At 43.7% G+C, this 18117-nt stretch overlaps 1 protein-coding gene across 2 annotated transcripts in view; it reads left to right on the forward strand.

Moving 5' to 3' along the window:
* The window catches only part of ADGB (androglobin), an 871677-nt gene that overhangs the window by 309816 nt on the left and 543744 nt on the right, over positions 1 to 18117 (forward strand). For both annotated transcript variants that reach the window (XM_069235154.1, XM_069235155.1), the window contains exon 12: positions 4936 to 5026. In XM_069235154.1, the coding sequence (XP_069091255.1) occupies positions 4936 to 5026 (91 nt within the window). The remainder of the gene's footprint in view (positions 1 to 4935; positions 5027 to 18117) is intronic.

The following is an 18117-nucleotide window of genomic DNA, read 5'->3' on the forward strand; positions in this document are numbered from 1 at the left end:
TGAGGACAGGAAGTCAGTATGGCAAGTCAAGCTGCAATTGGCCACAATGAGGCTAAGGACAGAAGAAAAGAATGCTGAAGGGGGCCTTAGCAGAAAAGAAGATCCTGCTGGAACATTAAGGAAGGAGCTGAAGTTTAAAACCAGACAGGCCTCAGAGTCCTGCATATGAGGTAGCCCTGAGGGTGCACAAGATCCCAGAGAAGCAGTGGGCTGGTGCCTAGTGAAAGCATATGCCTTCAATGAGGAGGGATACACTACTCACACTAGAGAAAGATGACCAACCCAAATATGGCAAGTATGCTCCATCGTTCTTGTCACTCAATTTTGACTGATCCCTGAGAAGTACCACCAGAGGTTCAGGGATAGCCACAAAGTAACAAACCAGTCTTGAGTGGATTTCTTGGATTACTCTAGTAAGACACTGAGTGGCTGGGTGAGGGGCAACATAGTTAATGATTATGATGGGCTGTAAAAACTGATTCTGAGGGAGTACATACTTAATATTTGCTTACAGAGCTGCGTCAGCACCTAGTGAACAGCCGGCTTACTGACTCCGAGATGCTAGCTGATGAGGCCGTCCTCTGGGTCTGTAGTAGAGTATCCAAGAAGGTACCTCGGAGTGACCCCAAGAAGGGCGGTTTAGTTTTCCCCCAGCAGAGTGAGGGAATGTTAAAGATGACCCAAACAAGTCCCAAATTAAGGTTGGTGGAGTGTTCCCAAGCCCCTTCTGAGAAACAGGAGGGTGGTTCTGGTGGGTGGTGGGACAGGGCAGGATTTACCTAATTCAAATTTATATAGCATTAAGAAGTACTATAACAGTTAAAAAGTTAAAACACGGCACAATAAAAACACTACTACAATTTAGTAAAATTGAGTACAGTTCAAAGAACAAAATGACAGACCAGAACAACAAAAATCCAATAAGGAGATTCACAGCTATGCCTTTTTAAGACTTAAGTGAAAATAGCACCAAAAAGCGAAAAGACACAATGGTTGTCAAAGGTTGCAGTCAATCAGGAGATAGGTGGAATCTGAGGCTGACCAAGATGGCTCCTTGGCAGATATACTAAGTAGATTGGTCCTGTTGCAACCTGGAAGTAGACCAGTTGAAACAATGTCCAGGTCCCAATCCAAAAATGGACTTTGTTGTTTTCTGAAGAAAAGCTCTTTTCCACGTGGAACAAAGCTAAACATTTAGCCACTGGTCGAATACACAACGTCTGTTGCTCCTGCTGGAGCTTTTGAGTTTTTGTTGAAAAAGATTCTAAAGTTCCAACACAGAAAGGGACTTTAATAAAAAATAAAATTGGGAGCAGAGATTTCCGCACAGGGCAAATCTGAAATTCAGTCCAACTCTGTGGAAATGCTGGTTGGATACTTTTGCAGCAGAACCTCTTGAAGCTCTAGAGCAAGAGATTTTCAAAAGTTTTCAAATGTCCTTTTTGGACCATTCAAACACAGAGTACACTTCTAAGCCCCCCAGTACCTCAGGGGGAACTCAAAGGCTCTTGTGGTGTCAGATAGAGACCATGAGCAAAGTCCAGGCCACAATCCAGTTGCCACAGTTCAGCTGGGAATATACAGGAAAAGGCCTTGTGCAGTTTGTTGTGTCCCTCTAGCCAAACAGGACATAAATGAACTGATCCTTGGAGTCCACTTCTTTGTTCTTTGTCTTCGGTACAAGGAAGAAGCGCAGGTCCAGTCATTCAGGACTCCTTTCATGTCACAGACAGCAGGTCCAGTCCTTTTCTGTTCTCCCACCAGTTCAGAAAATAGTTCTGCAGATGGTACTTTGAGGTGCCATATTAACACCAGTTAGTGGTGCCTCCTGGGCGCTCCCTAAACAATGCAGTAAAAGTTCCCAGGTGCAATCCTACCCACTTTTTCATTAGTTTCTGCTTGACAAAATGTTGCTTGCCATGGGATTTTCAAGATGGTAAAAGACTGTGGCCACATTAAATTGGGCTCTCACGGCTGGGGTTGTGTGAGGGAGTGAAGTATGGAAATTAACCAGTGTCCACCCACAGCTAACGCTAAAATACAGTTTGAAGTAGGTGTTGTACCCATAACAATCCAGGAAACACGCATCTGATAATAGAAAAGTAGGGCAGGTCAGCAACCAGAATAAGAATTATCCCGGCATCTTGGTTGCTCCCTTTCAAGGATGCCAAAATATTTCATGTGGCTTAAGCAGACCTGTCAGGAAAGATTTGACACTGTGGTGTCAGCAGGAGGGTCACAGCCCTCACGCTTCTGCTCAGCTCAGCTCAGAGGAGTTGATTAGCCCATTCCAGTATACCTATCAAACACAGTGACCTACTGTGTAGAACCTGGGAGGAATTTCACACCTCATTCGCAGCTTAACCAGGCCCAATGCAGATGGGGAGAAGCTCGAGAGTTGATGTAATTTAGCATTCAGGAGCTTCACACAGTAAAAGGTAACTCTTTAAAAGTTAGTTTTCCTTAATATTTATTAAAACTCCAACTTCCGCATTGAATTGGATTTTAATTGCTATTAAAATAGTTGTTTAATTCATTTTCTATCTAGTCCCATTCTCAAGATACTGTATTTTTAATCAGTACTCCAAATTAGATTTTTTGCATAGCACACCTAGGCTTGCCCAGTAAAAATAGCTTGAAGGTCCTTGTCACTGTAGGGACATGTTAACATTAATTTTGTAAATGCCCCACTTTTAAATACAAAGCAATCTTCTTTTTAGGCTACAATATCTACATTGGGGTGGCTAACCATATTTAAAATATTGTCAAAAAATGTTGTTTTAACAAGCTGCACTGCTGTTTTAAACAACAGCAGTCAGGCTACAGTGGTACCCCAAAAGTCATATTATCCTCGTCACAGTACCGGACAGCACAATAAGTGCTGCAGTCCATTAGTGACATTTAACTTTCCATGCCATGGGTGCAGTTTCAACACACAAAGGGCCTTGTAGGAGTGTTTAACAGACCAATCAGGGATTCGCCAGTTTCTAGGTGGTTTAGGGGTCAGAGCACATCCACTGGTCACTACACAGCAGCACCTGAGCATGCAGACTAAAAACTTCAGCAACAAAAATGGGGGTGACCAGGCAAGAGGAGACATTTTCTCACAGGGATTTTTTTCTTATTGGGTTTGTGTGTAGCTTTTAGTTACCTCTCACCAGTGAACGTTTTGCAGAATCTCAGAGTACTGAATACTTAAGACGTGTATCTTGGAGGTTCCTGTTGTTCTATTTTGTTGCGACAGGCTGGGAGAAATATCAAATTAGAGAGAACTGCTCCCAATAAGATTAATTTATGGGATGCATTGTTGATGTGCATTTCTCCCTCATGAAATTGGAAGTTTTACCACACTCTCTTACCACTTTCATGCAGGAGAAAACACAATTCAGGGCTCTTAGCATTTCTGAAAGATTAATGCCTGTGCTAGTTTCCCTGCGTGTGGTCCTGTTCATTTACCCAACTAGATGGTGATCTTTCAGCACCTCCACTAACGATGTTGCCATATTGAACTCAGATAAATATACTTCTTTGCAAAATCTCCAGGTGCAACGTTTGCAGAATGATCAGCTAAATTATTATTAATTAGGCTGGTCGATATTTGTGCCCCCTGGTGATTGGCTATAAGTGATCCTCTGGGCCACTGCCTGCTACCATTTAAGAGACCCAACACCATTTGTAAAGAGAAAGTGTCTCAAGATTACACCTTCCCTTTTGTAAATCAGTTACCATATCCTTTGAGTTGTTGGTAAGTGAAATAATTGATAGATAATATACCGAATTGCAATTAGGAAGGGACGACCATTCACATTCCTTCCTATTTGCGATTCGGTATGGGTTGCTAACCCCATTTTGCGAGTCAGAAAGGCTTTTCTTACTCATAAAATGGGATTCATGCATACCTAACAGCCGTTTGTGTTCGCAAACTCTCATTTTGCACACTGCATGCTTTGCGATCACAAAAGAGATTTGTAAAACCAACCAAAATATCTTGTGCAGTATGTTTGACCTTCATGCAAGTGCTGGTCTTTGGTTGGTGTGCTGTGAATTTGAAGACTGGAATGGGTGGGATGTGTGAGTGATGCATAGGACCTTGTAAAATCTAAGTTTCTAGAGATATGGTCACATATGTGCAGCAATTACCTAGTGGTTGTAGTCTGGATTCTCTGTAGTTTTCAAATCAAGTAGAAGTTGCCTCAAGGGTATAGGCCACTGGTTGGCCACTATCCCTGTGCCTTATGTGAGAATTTCCACTAAATCGATATGGTATAGTGGACTGACTAACATGTTTTTTTTCCCTGAAATGGCCCTTCCATCGACGTGGGAGCCATTTCAGTGGGAAAATAATTGCCGACATGCAGACAACATTAATTTTTGGTGGCATTAATGGCTAGTGTGGCGCCTTATTCTTCTCTCCAATTCAGATGCTCAGAGAACAGCTCTTCATAATGAAAAGTTGCAGAGAGGCTTTCAACATATATTTTTGAGCATAGAATTATGAAACAAATTTGCAAAGTAGAGTGATGGGAAAATTATCTCACCATGCCGAGAAAAAACAGCTTCATTTGGCAAACTGAAGGAAAGGTGGTAAACTTCACAACTTTCGTGAGGTGCAAAAATCAGTAACTGTGCAGCTGAAAAAAGACTTTGCACTCCGCTTCTTTGGGGGTGTTATGTGATGGGTCTCATTCATTTGTTGGATGTTTTAAAAGGCACATTAAACGTCAAATAAAAACAATGGTGCATGTACTTTTGTCTTGGAAGATAATTTTTTATGGCAAAAGCTGAAAATGAGTACAAGAGAATGTTTTGGGACCTAGGTCTAGAGGCAAGAAATCCGCTCAAGATACCTTATTCTTTGCTTATCACTTTGTTTTATCTTCACACCCTCTTAAATTATGAATGCTATTAATTTTTCTTGATTTTACTTCTGTACAGAACTGGAAGAGGAAAAAGAAGATAATTTTCTTGAGATTTCTTCCCCCTTCATGCATTTTAGAATGGAATATATCCCTGTACCTTGTGAAGAGTAAGTCGTTTTTAATATGTTTGGGTGAAAACTAGAGGAGTGTGCGCATTTTTACTTTTCATCTAGATGGTGCCAAGAATATGGATCAGTATGGTTTTCTTTTGTCGTCACTAGATAACAATGGTTTAATGTTATGTTAAATAAATATCGTTTCATCAAGCGAATGCGTTTTTTAAAGATGATCATTACTCTGCATTGCTGTCAAGTGGTCCTGTGTCAAGTGTGACACTTTCAGTCGGTCCTGCACAAGTCACTCTACTAAGATCTCTTTGCTTTCAGGGACTTGTAAGTTTTGCTCACTATAAATACGGACTTAAGAACCCCAACATGCAACTTATGTTTTAAAAAGAAAGGTCTTTGCTAAGGGCATCTCAATTTGGAGCCTATTCACAAATGTTAATTTACATGTTTAAATTTACCTATGTAGACCTACTATTGCATCTCGGTGTAAATCTACACGTTTTTACTGTTCACCATTTCGATGTGTAGATTTACACTAATTGTAGACTTGCATGTCTCCACCCCAGACACTACTACAACCGGATTTATGAGTGTAACTTTCTACTTGTATCTTTCACACATAAGTAAAGACCTGGCGATCTCCCTTTGAGAAAGTATAGGGTAAATTATTAAAGTTTATTATTCTTTGTAAACATATTAAACATATACATAATAAAATATTATAAATGTAAATTAATTTACAATATTTATTATAGGGATAGAAGAATACAATAAAATGTTATAGCAAATTAACTCATTAATTTAAATGTATATTAACCCCTTCGCTGCCAGGGCTTTTCCCCTCCTGTGCCGAGCCTGTTTTTTAGCTATTTGGGGCAGTTCGTGCTTAGGCCCTCATAACCTTTTCTCCATGTAAGCTACCCATGCCAAATTTGCGTCCTTTTTTCCTACATCCTAGGGATTCTAGAGGTACCCAGACTTTGTGGGTTCCCCTGAAGGAGACCAAGAAATTAGCCACAATACAGCGAAAATTTCGTTTTTTCCAAACAAATGGGAAAAAAGGGCTGCAGAAGAAGGCTCGTGTTTTTTTCCCTGAAAATGGCATCACCAAAGGGTTTGCCGTGGTAAATTCACCATCTTCCCAGCTTTCAAGCACAAACAGCCTTGAATTGGAAAACCCCATATTTCAACACAATTTTGACATTTTACTGGGACATATACCCCATTTTTACTATTTTTTGTGCTTTCAGCCTCCTTCCAGTTAGAGACAGAAATGGGTGAAAAAACGATGCTGGATCCCAGTAAGCTAAACTTTTCTGAAAAGTAGACCAAATTCTGAATTCAGCAAGGAGTCATTTGTGTAGATCCTACAAGTGTATCCTACAGAAAATAACAGCGGAAATAAAAGAATATGGAACTCGAGGTGAAAAAAACAGCCATTTTTCTCCACGTTTTACTCTGAAACTTATTCCTGCGATGTCTGATTTTTTAAAGCAATATACCGTTACGCCAGCTGGACTCTTCTGGTTGTGGGGATATATAGGTCTTGTGGGTTCATCAAGAACCCTAGGTACCCAGAGCCAATAAATGAGCTGCACCTTGCAATGGGTTTTTATTCTATACCGGGTATACCGCAATTCATTTGCTGAAATATAAAAAGTGAAAAATAGATATCAAGAAAACCTTTGTATTTCCAAAATGGCCACAAGTTAAGGTGTTGAGAAGCAGTGGATATTTGCACATCTCTGAATTCTGGGGTGCCCATACTAGCATGTCAATTACTGGGCATTTCTCAAATAGACGTCTTTTTTACACACTGTCTTACATTTGCAAGACAAAAATGTAGAGGAAGACTTGTTTTGCTATTATGTGTTCCCCCAAGTCTCCCGATAAATATGGTTCCTCATTTGCGGGGGTAAGCCTAGCGCCTGCGTCAGGAAATGCCCCAAAACACAACGTGGACACATTACATTTTCACAAAGAAAACAGAGCTGTTTTTTGCAAAGTGCCTAGCTGTGGATTTTGGCCTCTAGCTCAGCCGGCACCTAGGGAAATCTAGCAAACCTGCGCATTTATGAAAACTAGACACCTAGGGAAATCCAAGATGGGGTGACTTGTGGGGCTCTGACCAGGTTCTGTTACCCAGAATACTTTGCAAACCTCAAAAGTTGGCCAAAAAACACTTTTTCCTCTCATTTCGGTGACAGAAAGTTCTGGAATCAGAGAGGAGCCACAAATTTCCTTCCACCCAGCGTTTTCCCACGTCTCCCGATAAAAATGGTACCTCACTTTTGTGGGTGGGCCTACTGCCCGCGAAAGGAAATGCTCCAAAACACTATGTGTACACATCACAATTATGAAATACAAAACTACCTGTTTTTGCGGGGGCACCTGCGTTTTTGGTCCTGGGCTCAGCAGCCATTTAGGGAAACCTACCAAACCCAGACATTTCTGAAAACTAGACACCCGAGGGAGTCCAGGGAGGTGTGACTTGCGTGGATCCCCCAATGTTTTTTTCCCCAGAATCTTCAGCAAACCTCAAATATAGCTAAAGAATCACATTTTCCCACATTTCTGTGTGGGATCACCGCACTGGAACAAATTTCATACCACCCAACGTTCCCCTCAGTCTCCCGGTAAAAATGATACCTCATTTGTGTAGGTGGGCCAAGTGCTTGTGACAGGGAAGAGCCACAAACATGTCAAAATTGAGGGGGAACCAAAGCTGGCCCAAAAGGGCAGTTTGAAAAAAATCATTTTTTAGGCTGACAAGTGCAGCAGAATTTTTATTGGTATAGATGAGACAATGCTGGGTGGTAGGAATTTTGTGAATTCCTGCAGATCACAAAAACGTGGGAAAAATGTGTGATTTCCAGCAAAGTTGGAGGTTTGCAGAGCATTATGGGTAAGAAAATGGTGCTGGGTGCATGTGAAACAAGCCACCCTGGAATCACTCACATGTTTAGTTCTCAGATGTGTCTAGGTCTTGTGGATTTTTCTACATGGCAGCGTCCCAAAGTCCATAAAGTGCAGCCCTCACCATACCAAGTGGGACTATTTTGAGAGTTAGCCAAGCTCTCATGTCCCAGATGTAAAACCAAAACCCCAAATAATCAAATGTCTTCTTGCTTGCTGTGGGATAAAATGTCTTAGAGTGCGGGGGAGAGCTGAAAGACTGTTACCCCTTTCAGTCGAGGTGGGGGCATAACCAGGCCCGTACTGGTTTGTAGCCACCACCCCACTATATATATTTTTTTTTTAATTTTCTGGCATCTAGTAGACTTTCTGCCCCCCCCCCCCCCCTCCCCGGGTGTGGATCAGGGGTAATTGCAGAACAACTTTGGTCCTGTTTATTTGGGGTGGGGGCCATACCACCACCCTCTTATTTTGGGAAAAAATCTTCCCTGGTCTCTGGTGGGCTTTCTGCCCCCCCTTGGGGGCAGATGGGCCTTCCAAGAATAGGCCAATCTGCCCTCAAGGGGGGCAGATATGGCCAACAGTAATGTGCCCCCCTGGGGAGCGACCCTTACCCAGGGGGCTGACCCCCTAAAGAAAACATACACACACACCAATCCCTGGTGCCTAAGTGGTTTCTGTCCCGCCGGAGGCAGATTGGCTTAATAGAAATATGCTGATCTGCCCCAAGGGGGGGAAGAAATGGCTTAAAATAAATTTGCCCCCTCAGGGGAGCGACCCTTGCCTAAGGGGTCGCTCTCCTTGTGTGAAAGTGGTGCAAAAAAAGAAAAATCCCCGGTGCCTAGTGTTTTTTTTCCCCCCTTGGGGGCAGATTGGCTTAACAAAAATCAGCCGATCTGCCCCCAAGGGGGGCAGAAATGGCCTAAACACAATTTGCCCCCCAGGGGAGCGACCCTTGCCTAAGGGGTCGCATCCCACCTCTAAAAAAAAAGGAAAAAAAAAAAAAAGATCCCTGGCGCCTAGGGGCAGAAATGGCCTACAATAAATTTGCCCCCCCGGGGAGTGACCCTTGTTTAAGGGGTTGCTCCCCTTCTGTGAATTCACCATAAAAAAAACCTCCCTGGTGTCTAGTGGTTTCTGCCCCCTTTGGGAGCAGACTGGCCTCACAAGAATCGGCCGATCTTCCCCCAAACAAAAAATCAAAAATAAATGACCCCTGGCGCCTAGTGGTGTCTGCCCCCCCCCCCCTAGGGGCAGATCAGGCTTAATAAAAATAGGCCGATCTGATCCCAGGGGGGGCAGAAAAGGCCTTGAAAAAAATTACCCCCCTGGGAAGAGACCCTTGCCCAAGGGGTCGCTCCCCTCATGCCAATTTCCTTTTTGGATAAAATCCCTGGCGTCTAGTGGACATTTCGAAAGCCGGATCACTTCACGATCCGGCTTCTGAAATACTCTGAGAGACTTCAAAGGGAAGGAAATTCCTTTCCTTCCCTTTGAAGCCTCTCAGGCCCCCCTCCCATGACCGGAAGAGAAATGCTTTGCATTTCTCTTCCGATCGCGCTGGAAGCTATGGGGAAGATGGCATCAGACGTCACTCGGGGGTTCAGGGATGGAAGGGAAAGGGCATCCCCTTCCATCCCGGCCTTGGGGGGGGGGTGGGAGGGAAGCCCACAGAGGGAGTGCTAACGCTCCCTCTGAGCTCCATGGCGAGGACGTAATGGTTACGTCCTCGGCACAGGAGCACTGTGCCGGTGGACGTAACCATTACGTCCCAGCACAGAAGGGTTTAAATAACTAATTAAACTATATTTAGTTTATAAATCATGTTTCTTAAATATTAATTAAAAACTCACTCACAGTGACATTTTTATTTTTATTTACTATGTGTTCATTGTTTTTAAAAGTTAACGCAAGGTCAAAATATTCAGTTATTTTATTTTATTAATTACATTTTAAAATAATAAAATGATAATTTAATACAAAATGTAGGTATATATTTCAAAAGTCAAAAGATAATTTATTTATTTTACATTATTTTCTATGAAAGTGTTACAGTACTTGTGAGTGGCCATGTGCGGTGCTTGTCTTACACCAAGTTTAAGCTGGTGAACATTTATTCTAGTTTTGTAAGGGCTGTAGTAAATATAGAAGTGTAGTTTGTCAATAGCAATAGGCTTAGTCTTATGTGCGTGGTTGTTTGTAGTAGCCTGTCTCTTCCTAAACGTGTCCCTTTTAGTAGTAGAATTTTCCATTTTCCCACCACTTCCACTGATCCTTCCCACATTTGCTTCTAAGTAGTAAACTTACATGTGCGGAGATCTTCTCACAGGAAAGACAGGCGAGGTGGAGGAGGAGATCTGCACCAGTGGGTTTGTGAATTGCATTTTCTAGTAAGTAAGTAGTACGTCCGTACTTGCTACAAAATGCAGATTGTGAATCAGACCCATTGAATGGAGCAGCTTTCACCTCCCTCTTATCTCCTCTGCGCACCACACCCTTACTATGCTTTTTGCTACTCCTGTCCCTTTCTCACTGGACACATTTCTCCTATCCAGTTCTGAGCATAGTGATAGAGACAACTAAAGTATGAGGTCCTCCTCCAGTGGTACCACTCAGATAGATTCTGCAATGCTTGCCTATATATCACCATCTCATGCTATGGGTTCCTGCAGTATGCTCAATATTGCCACCCATATTGTAGGACTGGCATATAACAGGGGCATCTTCATGTTGTTGTTATCCATCTTATGACATAAATTAGCTTTTGCATGACTCACATGACACACACACCCTCTTACACACACACACACACACACACACACACACACCCTCTCTCTCTCTTACTTGCCTATTTTTGGCCACTATTTCCACCCTGACGTATCACACTCACTATGAGAATATCTGCGCAGAGCCTGCAACATATCACTCATGTTTTCCTGTCATTATGTGAGTCTGGAGTGGTGCAGCTCAACTTAAAACCCTTACAATGTTAGAGAAAATATGCAGCTTTGGGACTGCTGGAATGACCATAAGGGTGAACTACCCTGGATGCTTGATACATTCATGGCACATGTAAGGGTCTAGTAAAAGGACTGGTACCTGATGACACCGGAGGACATATGAGAACTTAGTCTTTCCTCAACGGATTGACAATAGCTCTGTCACTTCTAGTTTATTAGATATCAAATAACTCCTTATTGCTTAAACACAATAAAATCTTCAGTTTTTGTGTCTATATTTTTGCCATTGTACATTGTGCTCTTCAACCTTCAGGTATGCTATTCTAAAGATATAGTTCTGACTGGAAGGTGACCTTTAATGAGCTTTATTTTTTTGAGTTATGAAGAAACCTGTATTCCAAACTCTTTTCACCTCCTAGATTACCCCACTGCCCTTCAGAAAGTCAAATAGTTACTCACCAGAGGAGTGCTCAGCAAGCACTGGCTGCCAGAGGATCCCAAGAAAGTTGGGCCCACACAAAGCTCTAGCAATGCATCTCTGTTATTCTTTACTAAGATCCAAACAGCGCTAACAGTGCACTTAGCTTCTCATGTGTAACATGGCTGCTTCTTAAGTACTGGGAACACAGTTATCTAAAAACAAACTTCTGGGGTTTAGGTAGGATTCCAAGTTGCAAGGACATTCTTTAATTACAGTCCGAGACTTTCATTTACCATAGTAATCCATTCAGGGACTAATAGTATAGGTTTACATTGAGTGAGCCTTTTGGACTATCTCACAGTCCTGAACTGTAGTGTAGGGACCTGTGACCGAATAGAGCCTGGATAAATTAGTGACAACTTTCCCTTTTTTGTCACTATGCTCTTCTCTTGTTCACTCTTGATTTATTTCTGTAACTTTTTCAAATGAGTGCTTTAAGCATGGCGGTTGGTGCAAGTTATGATATGTTGTGTGCTTTGGTAACTATAACTGGTAAAGTTTAGTGATTTGTCAATCTTGGGCCACAAACCATAAATCAGTTTTTAACTGTGTTTTTCACAGAATTTCACTGGCTTTTCTTTTATTTCCAATCCCTGTAGTGTACTGCCTCTAGCATGCACAGCGGAGGTTGGCGAAACACTGTTGAGCATGCCCTATGGCTTGGGACAGTGATGGTTGGGTGTGTGGCCAGACAAGCTGCTAGGTCCTGTACCCATTCCATTATGGGAGTCTAATCCTTGCAGCACATGGCCAAATGTGCAACAGGCTTTGAGCTGGGCCCGCCACAAGGCCCTGCAACCAACACATCACAGTTGGCCAACCACTCCAACACAAAGCTTGTGGCTGGGCACACCAGGGGTTGTACACCCTACCCCCTGCTACCACCTAACCGGCAAGCGAACTGCCAAAGGTCATGCACAGCTGGGGTTGACTGATGGCCAGGTGTTGAGTGAAGGGCTTGGCCATGCACTTTAAAGAGGGTTTAGAGATCCCCCTACAGGCAGGTGCAGTGAGTGACTGCACCTGCCTGCAGAAAAACGCTCGGGGGGATCCAAGGAAGACCTTTCCCCCCTGTAGAAGGCTATTCTCACAGCGTTCACTGACAGTCCACCATGTTTTGTGGTTAACATTCAGTGTGCCTCCGGAAAGCATGTTTGTCTAAGCGCCCACATCCATACTATGTCACAGAAGCACAGATAAAGTGATTCTCTCATTTGCATGGGGCCGGGCCCCCATTCAAATGAGTGGATGCTCTGTGAAGATATACCTGTTGTTATATGTGTGCCAACGCTTTCAGTATTACAGAAGGGACTGCACAAGTGTCTAAAGCCCCTTTTATAAATCATAGTGCCCTTGTGGTGCAAAAAGTAGTTGCACTTGCCTGTTGGATGCTGGGGCACTATGTGTAATACAGCCATGGGTGTTGAGCACAGTGTCTGGTCTATGGCCAGGCCCTGCACCCAGTTCTCTGCTTTCAGCCAGCTGCAGCAGCTCATGGCTTCCCACTGGTTGTAATTAAGTTGGGAAGAGCCTTTGGCTGCAATGAGGCCCTGCACCCCTTCCCAGCTACCGGCCACTACTAGAATTGGGATTTGGCACAGGGCCTGGCTTGCAGTCGACCCTCTGTCTTCTCACTTCACTCCACTCATTCCCACCTGTCTGTGTTACATGCTGTGTTTTGCAGATAATATATGACTTGATTTTTCACAAAAAAGCAGACAAACCCACTTACCAAGCTCCCTAATAGGAAAGCACACTTTAACTAGTAAAAACTATGTTTACACCCTAATTAGCGGCTAGTTGGCCATTTTTTCCAAAATAAATTAAGTATATCCAAATAGTCACTGTTTTCATTAAATGTATCTAGAAATCTCTTTCACAAACCTTTTTGAAAAAGAAAAGAAAGTTAAAATAGAGCAGTGCTAGCAGATAGGGTATCATAGGTACGGGTTACAAATTTGTCAGTGGGCATTTAATGAATCAACTACCTCCACTGTTCGATCTTGTCCTAGAGGTGAGTGAGTTCTTTTTATGCAGCTCCTGAAAACAAGATCCCGGAACACTCTAGCCCTCATTATGACTTTGGAAGACGGGGGATGCTGCCCGCCAAAGTGCTGTGTGAGGATGAATGCATATGTGGCCGTACCTCTACAGTACCTATTTTGAGTTTCCTGCTGGGCCAGTGGGCAGAAACAGCATTTCTGCCCGCCAGCCCAGCGGGAAACACACCACAACATTGACGTTGGCCCGTAATAGAGCTGGCGGCAATGTTGAGGTGCATAGGGTTTGACAGCACCCGTTGCGCTTTTCACTGCCCGCAATTTGGGCAGTGAAAAGCTCAATGGGGCTGTCCATAGGGGCCCCTGCACTGCTCATGCCAAGTGCAGGCATAGCTGGTGGAAACGCAGGTCATAATCGGGAGGTCAGTGCTGCCCTGGCAGATTGAGCCCGCCGGTACTGCCAGGCCATTGGTAGGTGGCAACCTGGCAGTGACGGCGGTCAGACCGTGTCGGCTCTGCCACTGTCATAATATGGCAGCGGTCAGAGTGCCACCGCAAGTCTGGCAGTCCATGGACCACCAGACTCGTGATTAGGCCCTACGTTATTTCCATTTTAGGCTTTTTTTCATGTTGGAAACATTTTTAGACTTTTAAGAACTGATTTCACTTAGCATCTTTTGTGTCTATGAGTATTTTCCATCAGTCTCCTTATAGGAAATTAGTTATTTATCTCACAAAATGCCTTCACTTTTTGTTAAATGCCCTTTTTGTGTTACGAAGACCCAGCCAGATCTCCCAAATTTCTTTATCGTATGTTTTCCTAATTTCATTGACCCAAAGAGTGTTGCCACTGTTAGAATTGTCCAGGAGGCCTTTAAAGGTCATACAGAAAATCAGGCTTCATGGCCTAAAAGAGAAGCTTCCAGGCTTAACTTAATGAAGGTAAGAGGGGCAAGAAAAATAAGGGATCTTCTAAAAAGACTACTTCCTCTCTCCCCATAAACTTCATTAACGGTAGTTCCAAAGAGAGGTATCCCCATAGAAAATGGCACCGCTCCCGTTGGACGTTGAGGTCCAAAACATTGAAAACGGGCATGGTAGCAACATACTCACTGTCGAATGTTGACAAGCTCCTGAGACATTTGACTCTGAAGCACCATTTGATGAAAAGGCACTCATTAATGACAGGCGCCTCCAGATGCTCGATGAAAGACAATCATCAATGTCAAGATCCATCAATCCCTTGCCTTTAAAACCATGTCAAGAACTTCTGCCCTTTTCCCTTCATGATCAATGTCAAGTCATTGAAGATATCAATGTAGATTAATCAGAGTACTCCAGAACCTATATGTGAAGTACCCCTTTGGTCCAGCTTTCTTCTACCGCCTTCCATGGAGGTCTGCTTCACCTCATTTCTCTTCAGCACTTCATGTGTCACAGTTATTGCCTCTAATAACACTGGCTCAGACTATGAACTGTGAGGATCCACTGAAAACTTCATTTATCCTAAAACCTGTAGAAGACATACATCTGCCTTGAAAAGATGTTTGAGATTGCCTCATTCTAGGTGCTTGATGCATTCACGAACAAAATCCCAATTTCCTCTGCTATCTGTTATTTTATGTTATGTGGATTTGTAAAGCGCACTTATCCCCCAAGAGGGTATGCAGGCACTGGTGGGTGAGCAGGGTGGCACCTACATACATGCAGTGACTGCCTGAGACACAGAGGTAATTGAAGAGCTAGTTCTTTAGCTTCTTGCGGAATTCAATAAGTGAGGAGGAGGCCATGAGGTGCTGGGGAAAGTTGTTCGAAGTCCTGGTAGCAGTGTGAGAAAAAGAATGACTCACTCTTCTAAGACTTATCCATCCTTCTATTCATTTATCTGGGGTTATGCATCATTGCTATTGGATTCAACTTCTGCTTGTGTTTCACTATTAGACAACATATCACCCTTTAACAAGGTTTTCATCAGAGTAACAGGTGAGCTCAGTATACCTATACCTTTTCCAGCTGCCACCACATTGGTTATTTTTTAGACTGTTCATCATTGGTCATCATCCAGACCACTTCTACCTTTGAGTTCATGTCTTTTGAACAGGCTATGCTACTTTCCTCACTCCGCAATAGCTAAGTCTGGCCCAGCTAGACTTTTAAAAGAATACAAACCATTGTATCAAAACCTTTTATTTTTTAGAGCTGATCCTCAAACTTCTTCGATGATTGTCTCAGTGATCAGGAAGTCACGTGCCATAGCACCGACGTCCACTGCCCCTCACCCCAGCTCAGGATAAAGAGTGTAAGAGTATGGACAGTGTGGGAAGAAAGATGTGGAAGACCTCACCTCCACCATGAAGATGGCTAGTGCTACCATCATATTAGAGCTCCACAATAAATCTCTCTAGGATTCTCTCCCGTTTTTAATGGAGAAGTAAAGCAGGTAGACTTACAGGACTACCAGGACATGCTCCAGCAAAGCATGTTTTCCTCAAATGAAGTGATTATGGCAAATGTAGTTCCTTCAGATCCTGCAGTTCACAGATATTGCCATGGATGGTGCATAAGGCAAACTTGCTGGTTTCACCTCATTGGCCTAAACCTAGATACTCAACAATGCATTCTGAGCCTTACCTTTGAGAAAAGTCTCTGTTTCACTGTCATACAGTTGATAAGCTCAATAGAATGATGACTAAGAAGAAATATTAAAGGTTGTGAGGCTGCAAAAGAAGGGTTACACTATAAACATTCTGATAGACGATAATACCCACATATCATTGAAATCCCTTAGTGATCCCATTAGCAGCAACAACACCAGTATAGACAGCATTACCGTGATTGTAAGCCTTTAAAAGGAAGACATGGTTAGTATTAATCAGCAGACAGGGAAACCACCATCAAAGTCGTGAAATCTTTCCTCCCACCATCCTGTTAGTATCTCTGGTAGAGGAAACCATCATGATCTACCTGGAAAAGTATGAAGAATAACAAGAGAGAGATGGGTTCAGAATTTTGTTCACAATGGTTACTCATTGGTATTCAAGTCTCCCCCTCCATATGTTCCACCAAGAAGATCCTCTCAGTGCCATTGAGCACAGCTACAAAAGGAAGCCAGCGCCTTACTGAAGAAAGACGCAGTAGAAAAGGTACCTAAAAAAATGAATAGGTGTTTAATCCTGTTACTTTCTAAGCAGGCCCATTCTCAGTTTCAATAGGACCACCTGTTAGACCTGACAGCCTTAGGGTGGTCACCCCTAACTTTTTGCCTGCCTCCCTCCACTTTTTGGACACTGTTTTTGCTGGCCTTTAGACTCTGCGCACTTTATCACTGCTAGCCAGTGCTAAACTGCATATGCTCTCTCCCTTTAAACATGGTAACCTTGGATCATACCTGATTGGACTATTTAATTTACTTATAAGTCCCTAGTAATGTGCACTATATGTGCCTAGGGCCTGTAGATTAAATGCTACTAGTGGACCTGCAGCACTGGTTGTGCCACCCACTTAAGTAGCCCCTTTTACCTTGTCTCAGGCCTTCCATTGCAAGGCCTGTGGGTGCAGTTTCACTGTCACCTCGACTTGGCATTTAAAAGTACTTGCCAAGCCTAAACCTCCCCTTTCTCCACATATAAGTCACCTCTAAGGTGTGCCCTAGGTAACCCCTAGAACAGGGTGCTGTGTGGGTGAAAGGCACGACATGTACCTGTGTAGTTTACATGTCCTGGTAGTGTAACACTCCTAAATTCGTTTTTGCACTACTGTGAGGCCTGCTCCCTTCATAGGCTAACATTGGGGCTGCCCTCATACAGTATTGGAGTGGTAGCTGCTGATCTGAAAGGAGTAGGAAGGTCATATTTAGTATGGCCAGAATGGTAATACCAAATCCTGCTGACTGGTGAAGTTGGATTTAATATTACTATTCTAGAAATGCCCCTTTTAGAAAGTGAGCATTTCTTTGCACTTCAATCTTTCTGTGCCTTACAATCCACGTCTGGCTGGGCTTAGTTGACAGCTCCTTGTGCATTCACTCAGACACACCCCAAAGACAGGGTACTCAGCCTCACTTGCATACATCTGCATTTTGAATGGGTCTTCCTGGGCTGGGAGGGTGGCGGGCCTGCTCTCACACAAAGGACTGCCACACCCCCTACTGGGACCCTGGCAGACAGGATTGAACTGAAAGGGGACCTGGTGCACTTCTTAGCCACTCTTTGAAGTCTCCGCCACTTCAAAGGCACATTTTGGTATAAAACAGGGCCTCTGCCCTACCTCATCAGACACTTGCTGGAGAAGAAACCTGAACCAGAACCTGCATCCTTCCAAGAAGAACTGCCTGGCTGCCTAAAGGACTCACCTGACTGCTTTCTACAAAGGACTGCTGCCTTGCTGTTGTGCTGCTGCCTAGCTGAACTCTTGTCTGGCTGTGAAAGTGCTCTCCAAGGGCTTGGATAGAGCTTGCCTCCTGTTCCCTGAGGTTTCAGGACCATAAAGAGTTCTCTTTTTCATTTGGACTCTTTGTGCGGCGAATATTTCGACGCACAGCTTGTTCCGCGGCTTGAAAAACGCCGCACACTGAAGCTGATCAACGCGACGCCTTCGGGCGGACGGAACTTCGACGCATGGCCTCGCAAGGAGAACGCCGCCCGACTTCCAGAGGGGGAATCGACGCGACGCCTGCCGTGAGAGCGAAACTTCGACGCACAGCCCCGCGGAACGACGCACAGCTGGAAAAAAAGCAGGAGAATCCACGCACAGACCCGGGACATCTGGTAAACC

This window comes from Pleurodeles waltl, chromosome 5 (genome assembly GCF_031143425.1).
Source record: "Pleurodeles waltl isolate 20211129_DDA chromosome 5, aPleWal1.hap1.20221129, whole genome shotgun sequence".
NCBI classification, from domain to species: domain Eukaryota; kingdom Metazoa; phylum Chordata; class Amphibia; order Caudata; family Salamandridae; genus Pleurodeles; species Pleurodeles waltl.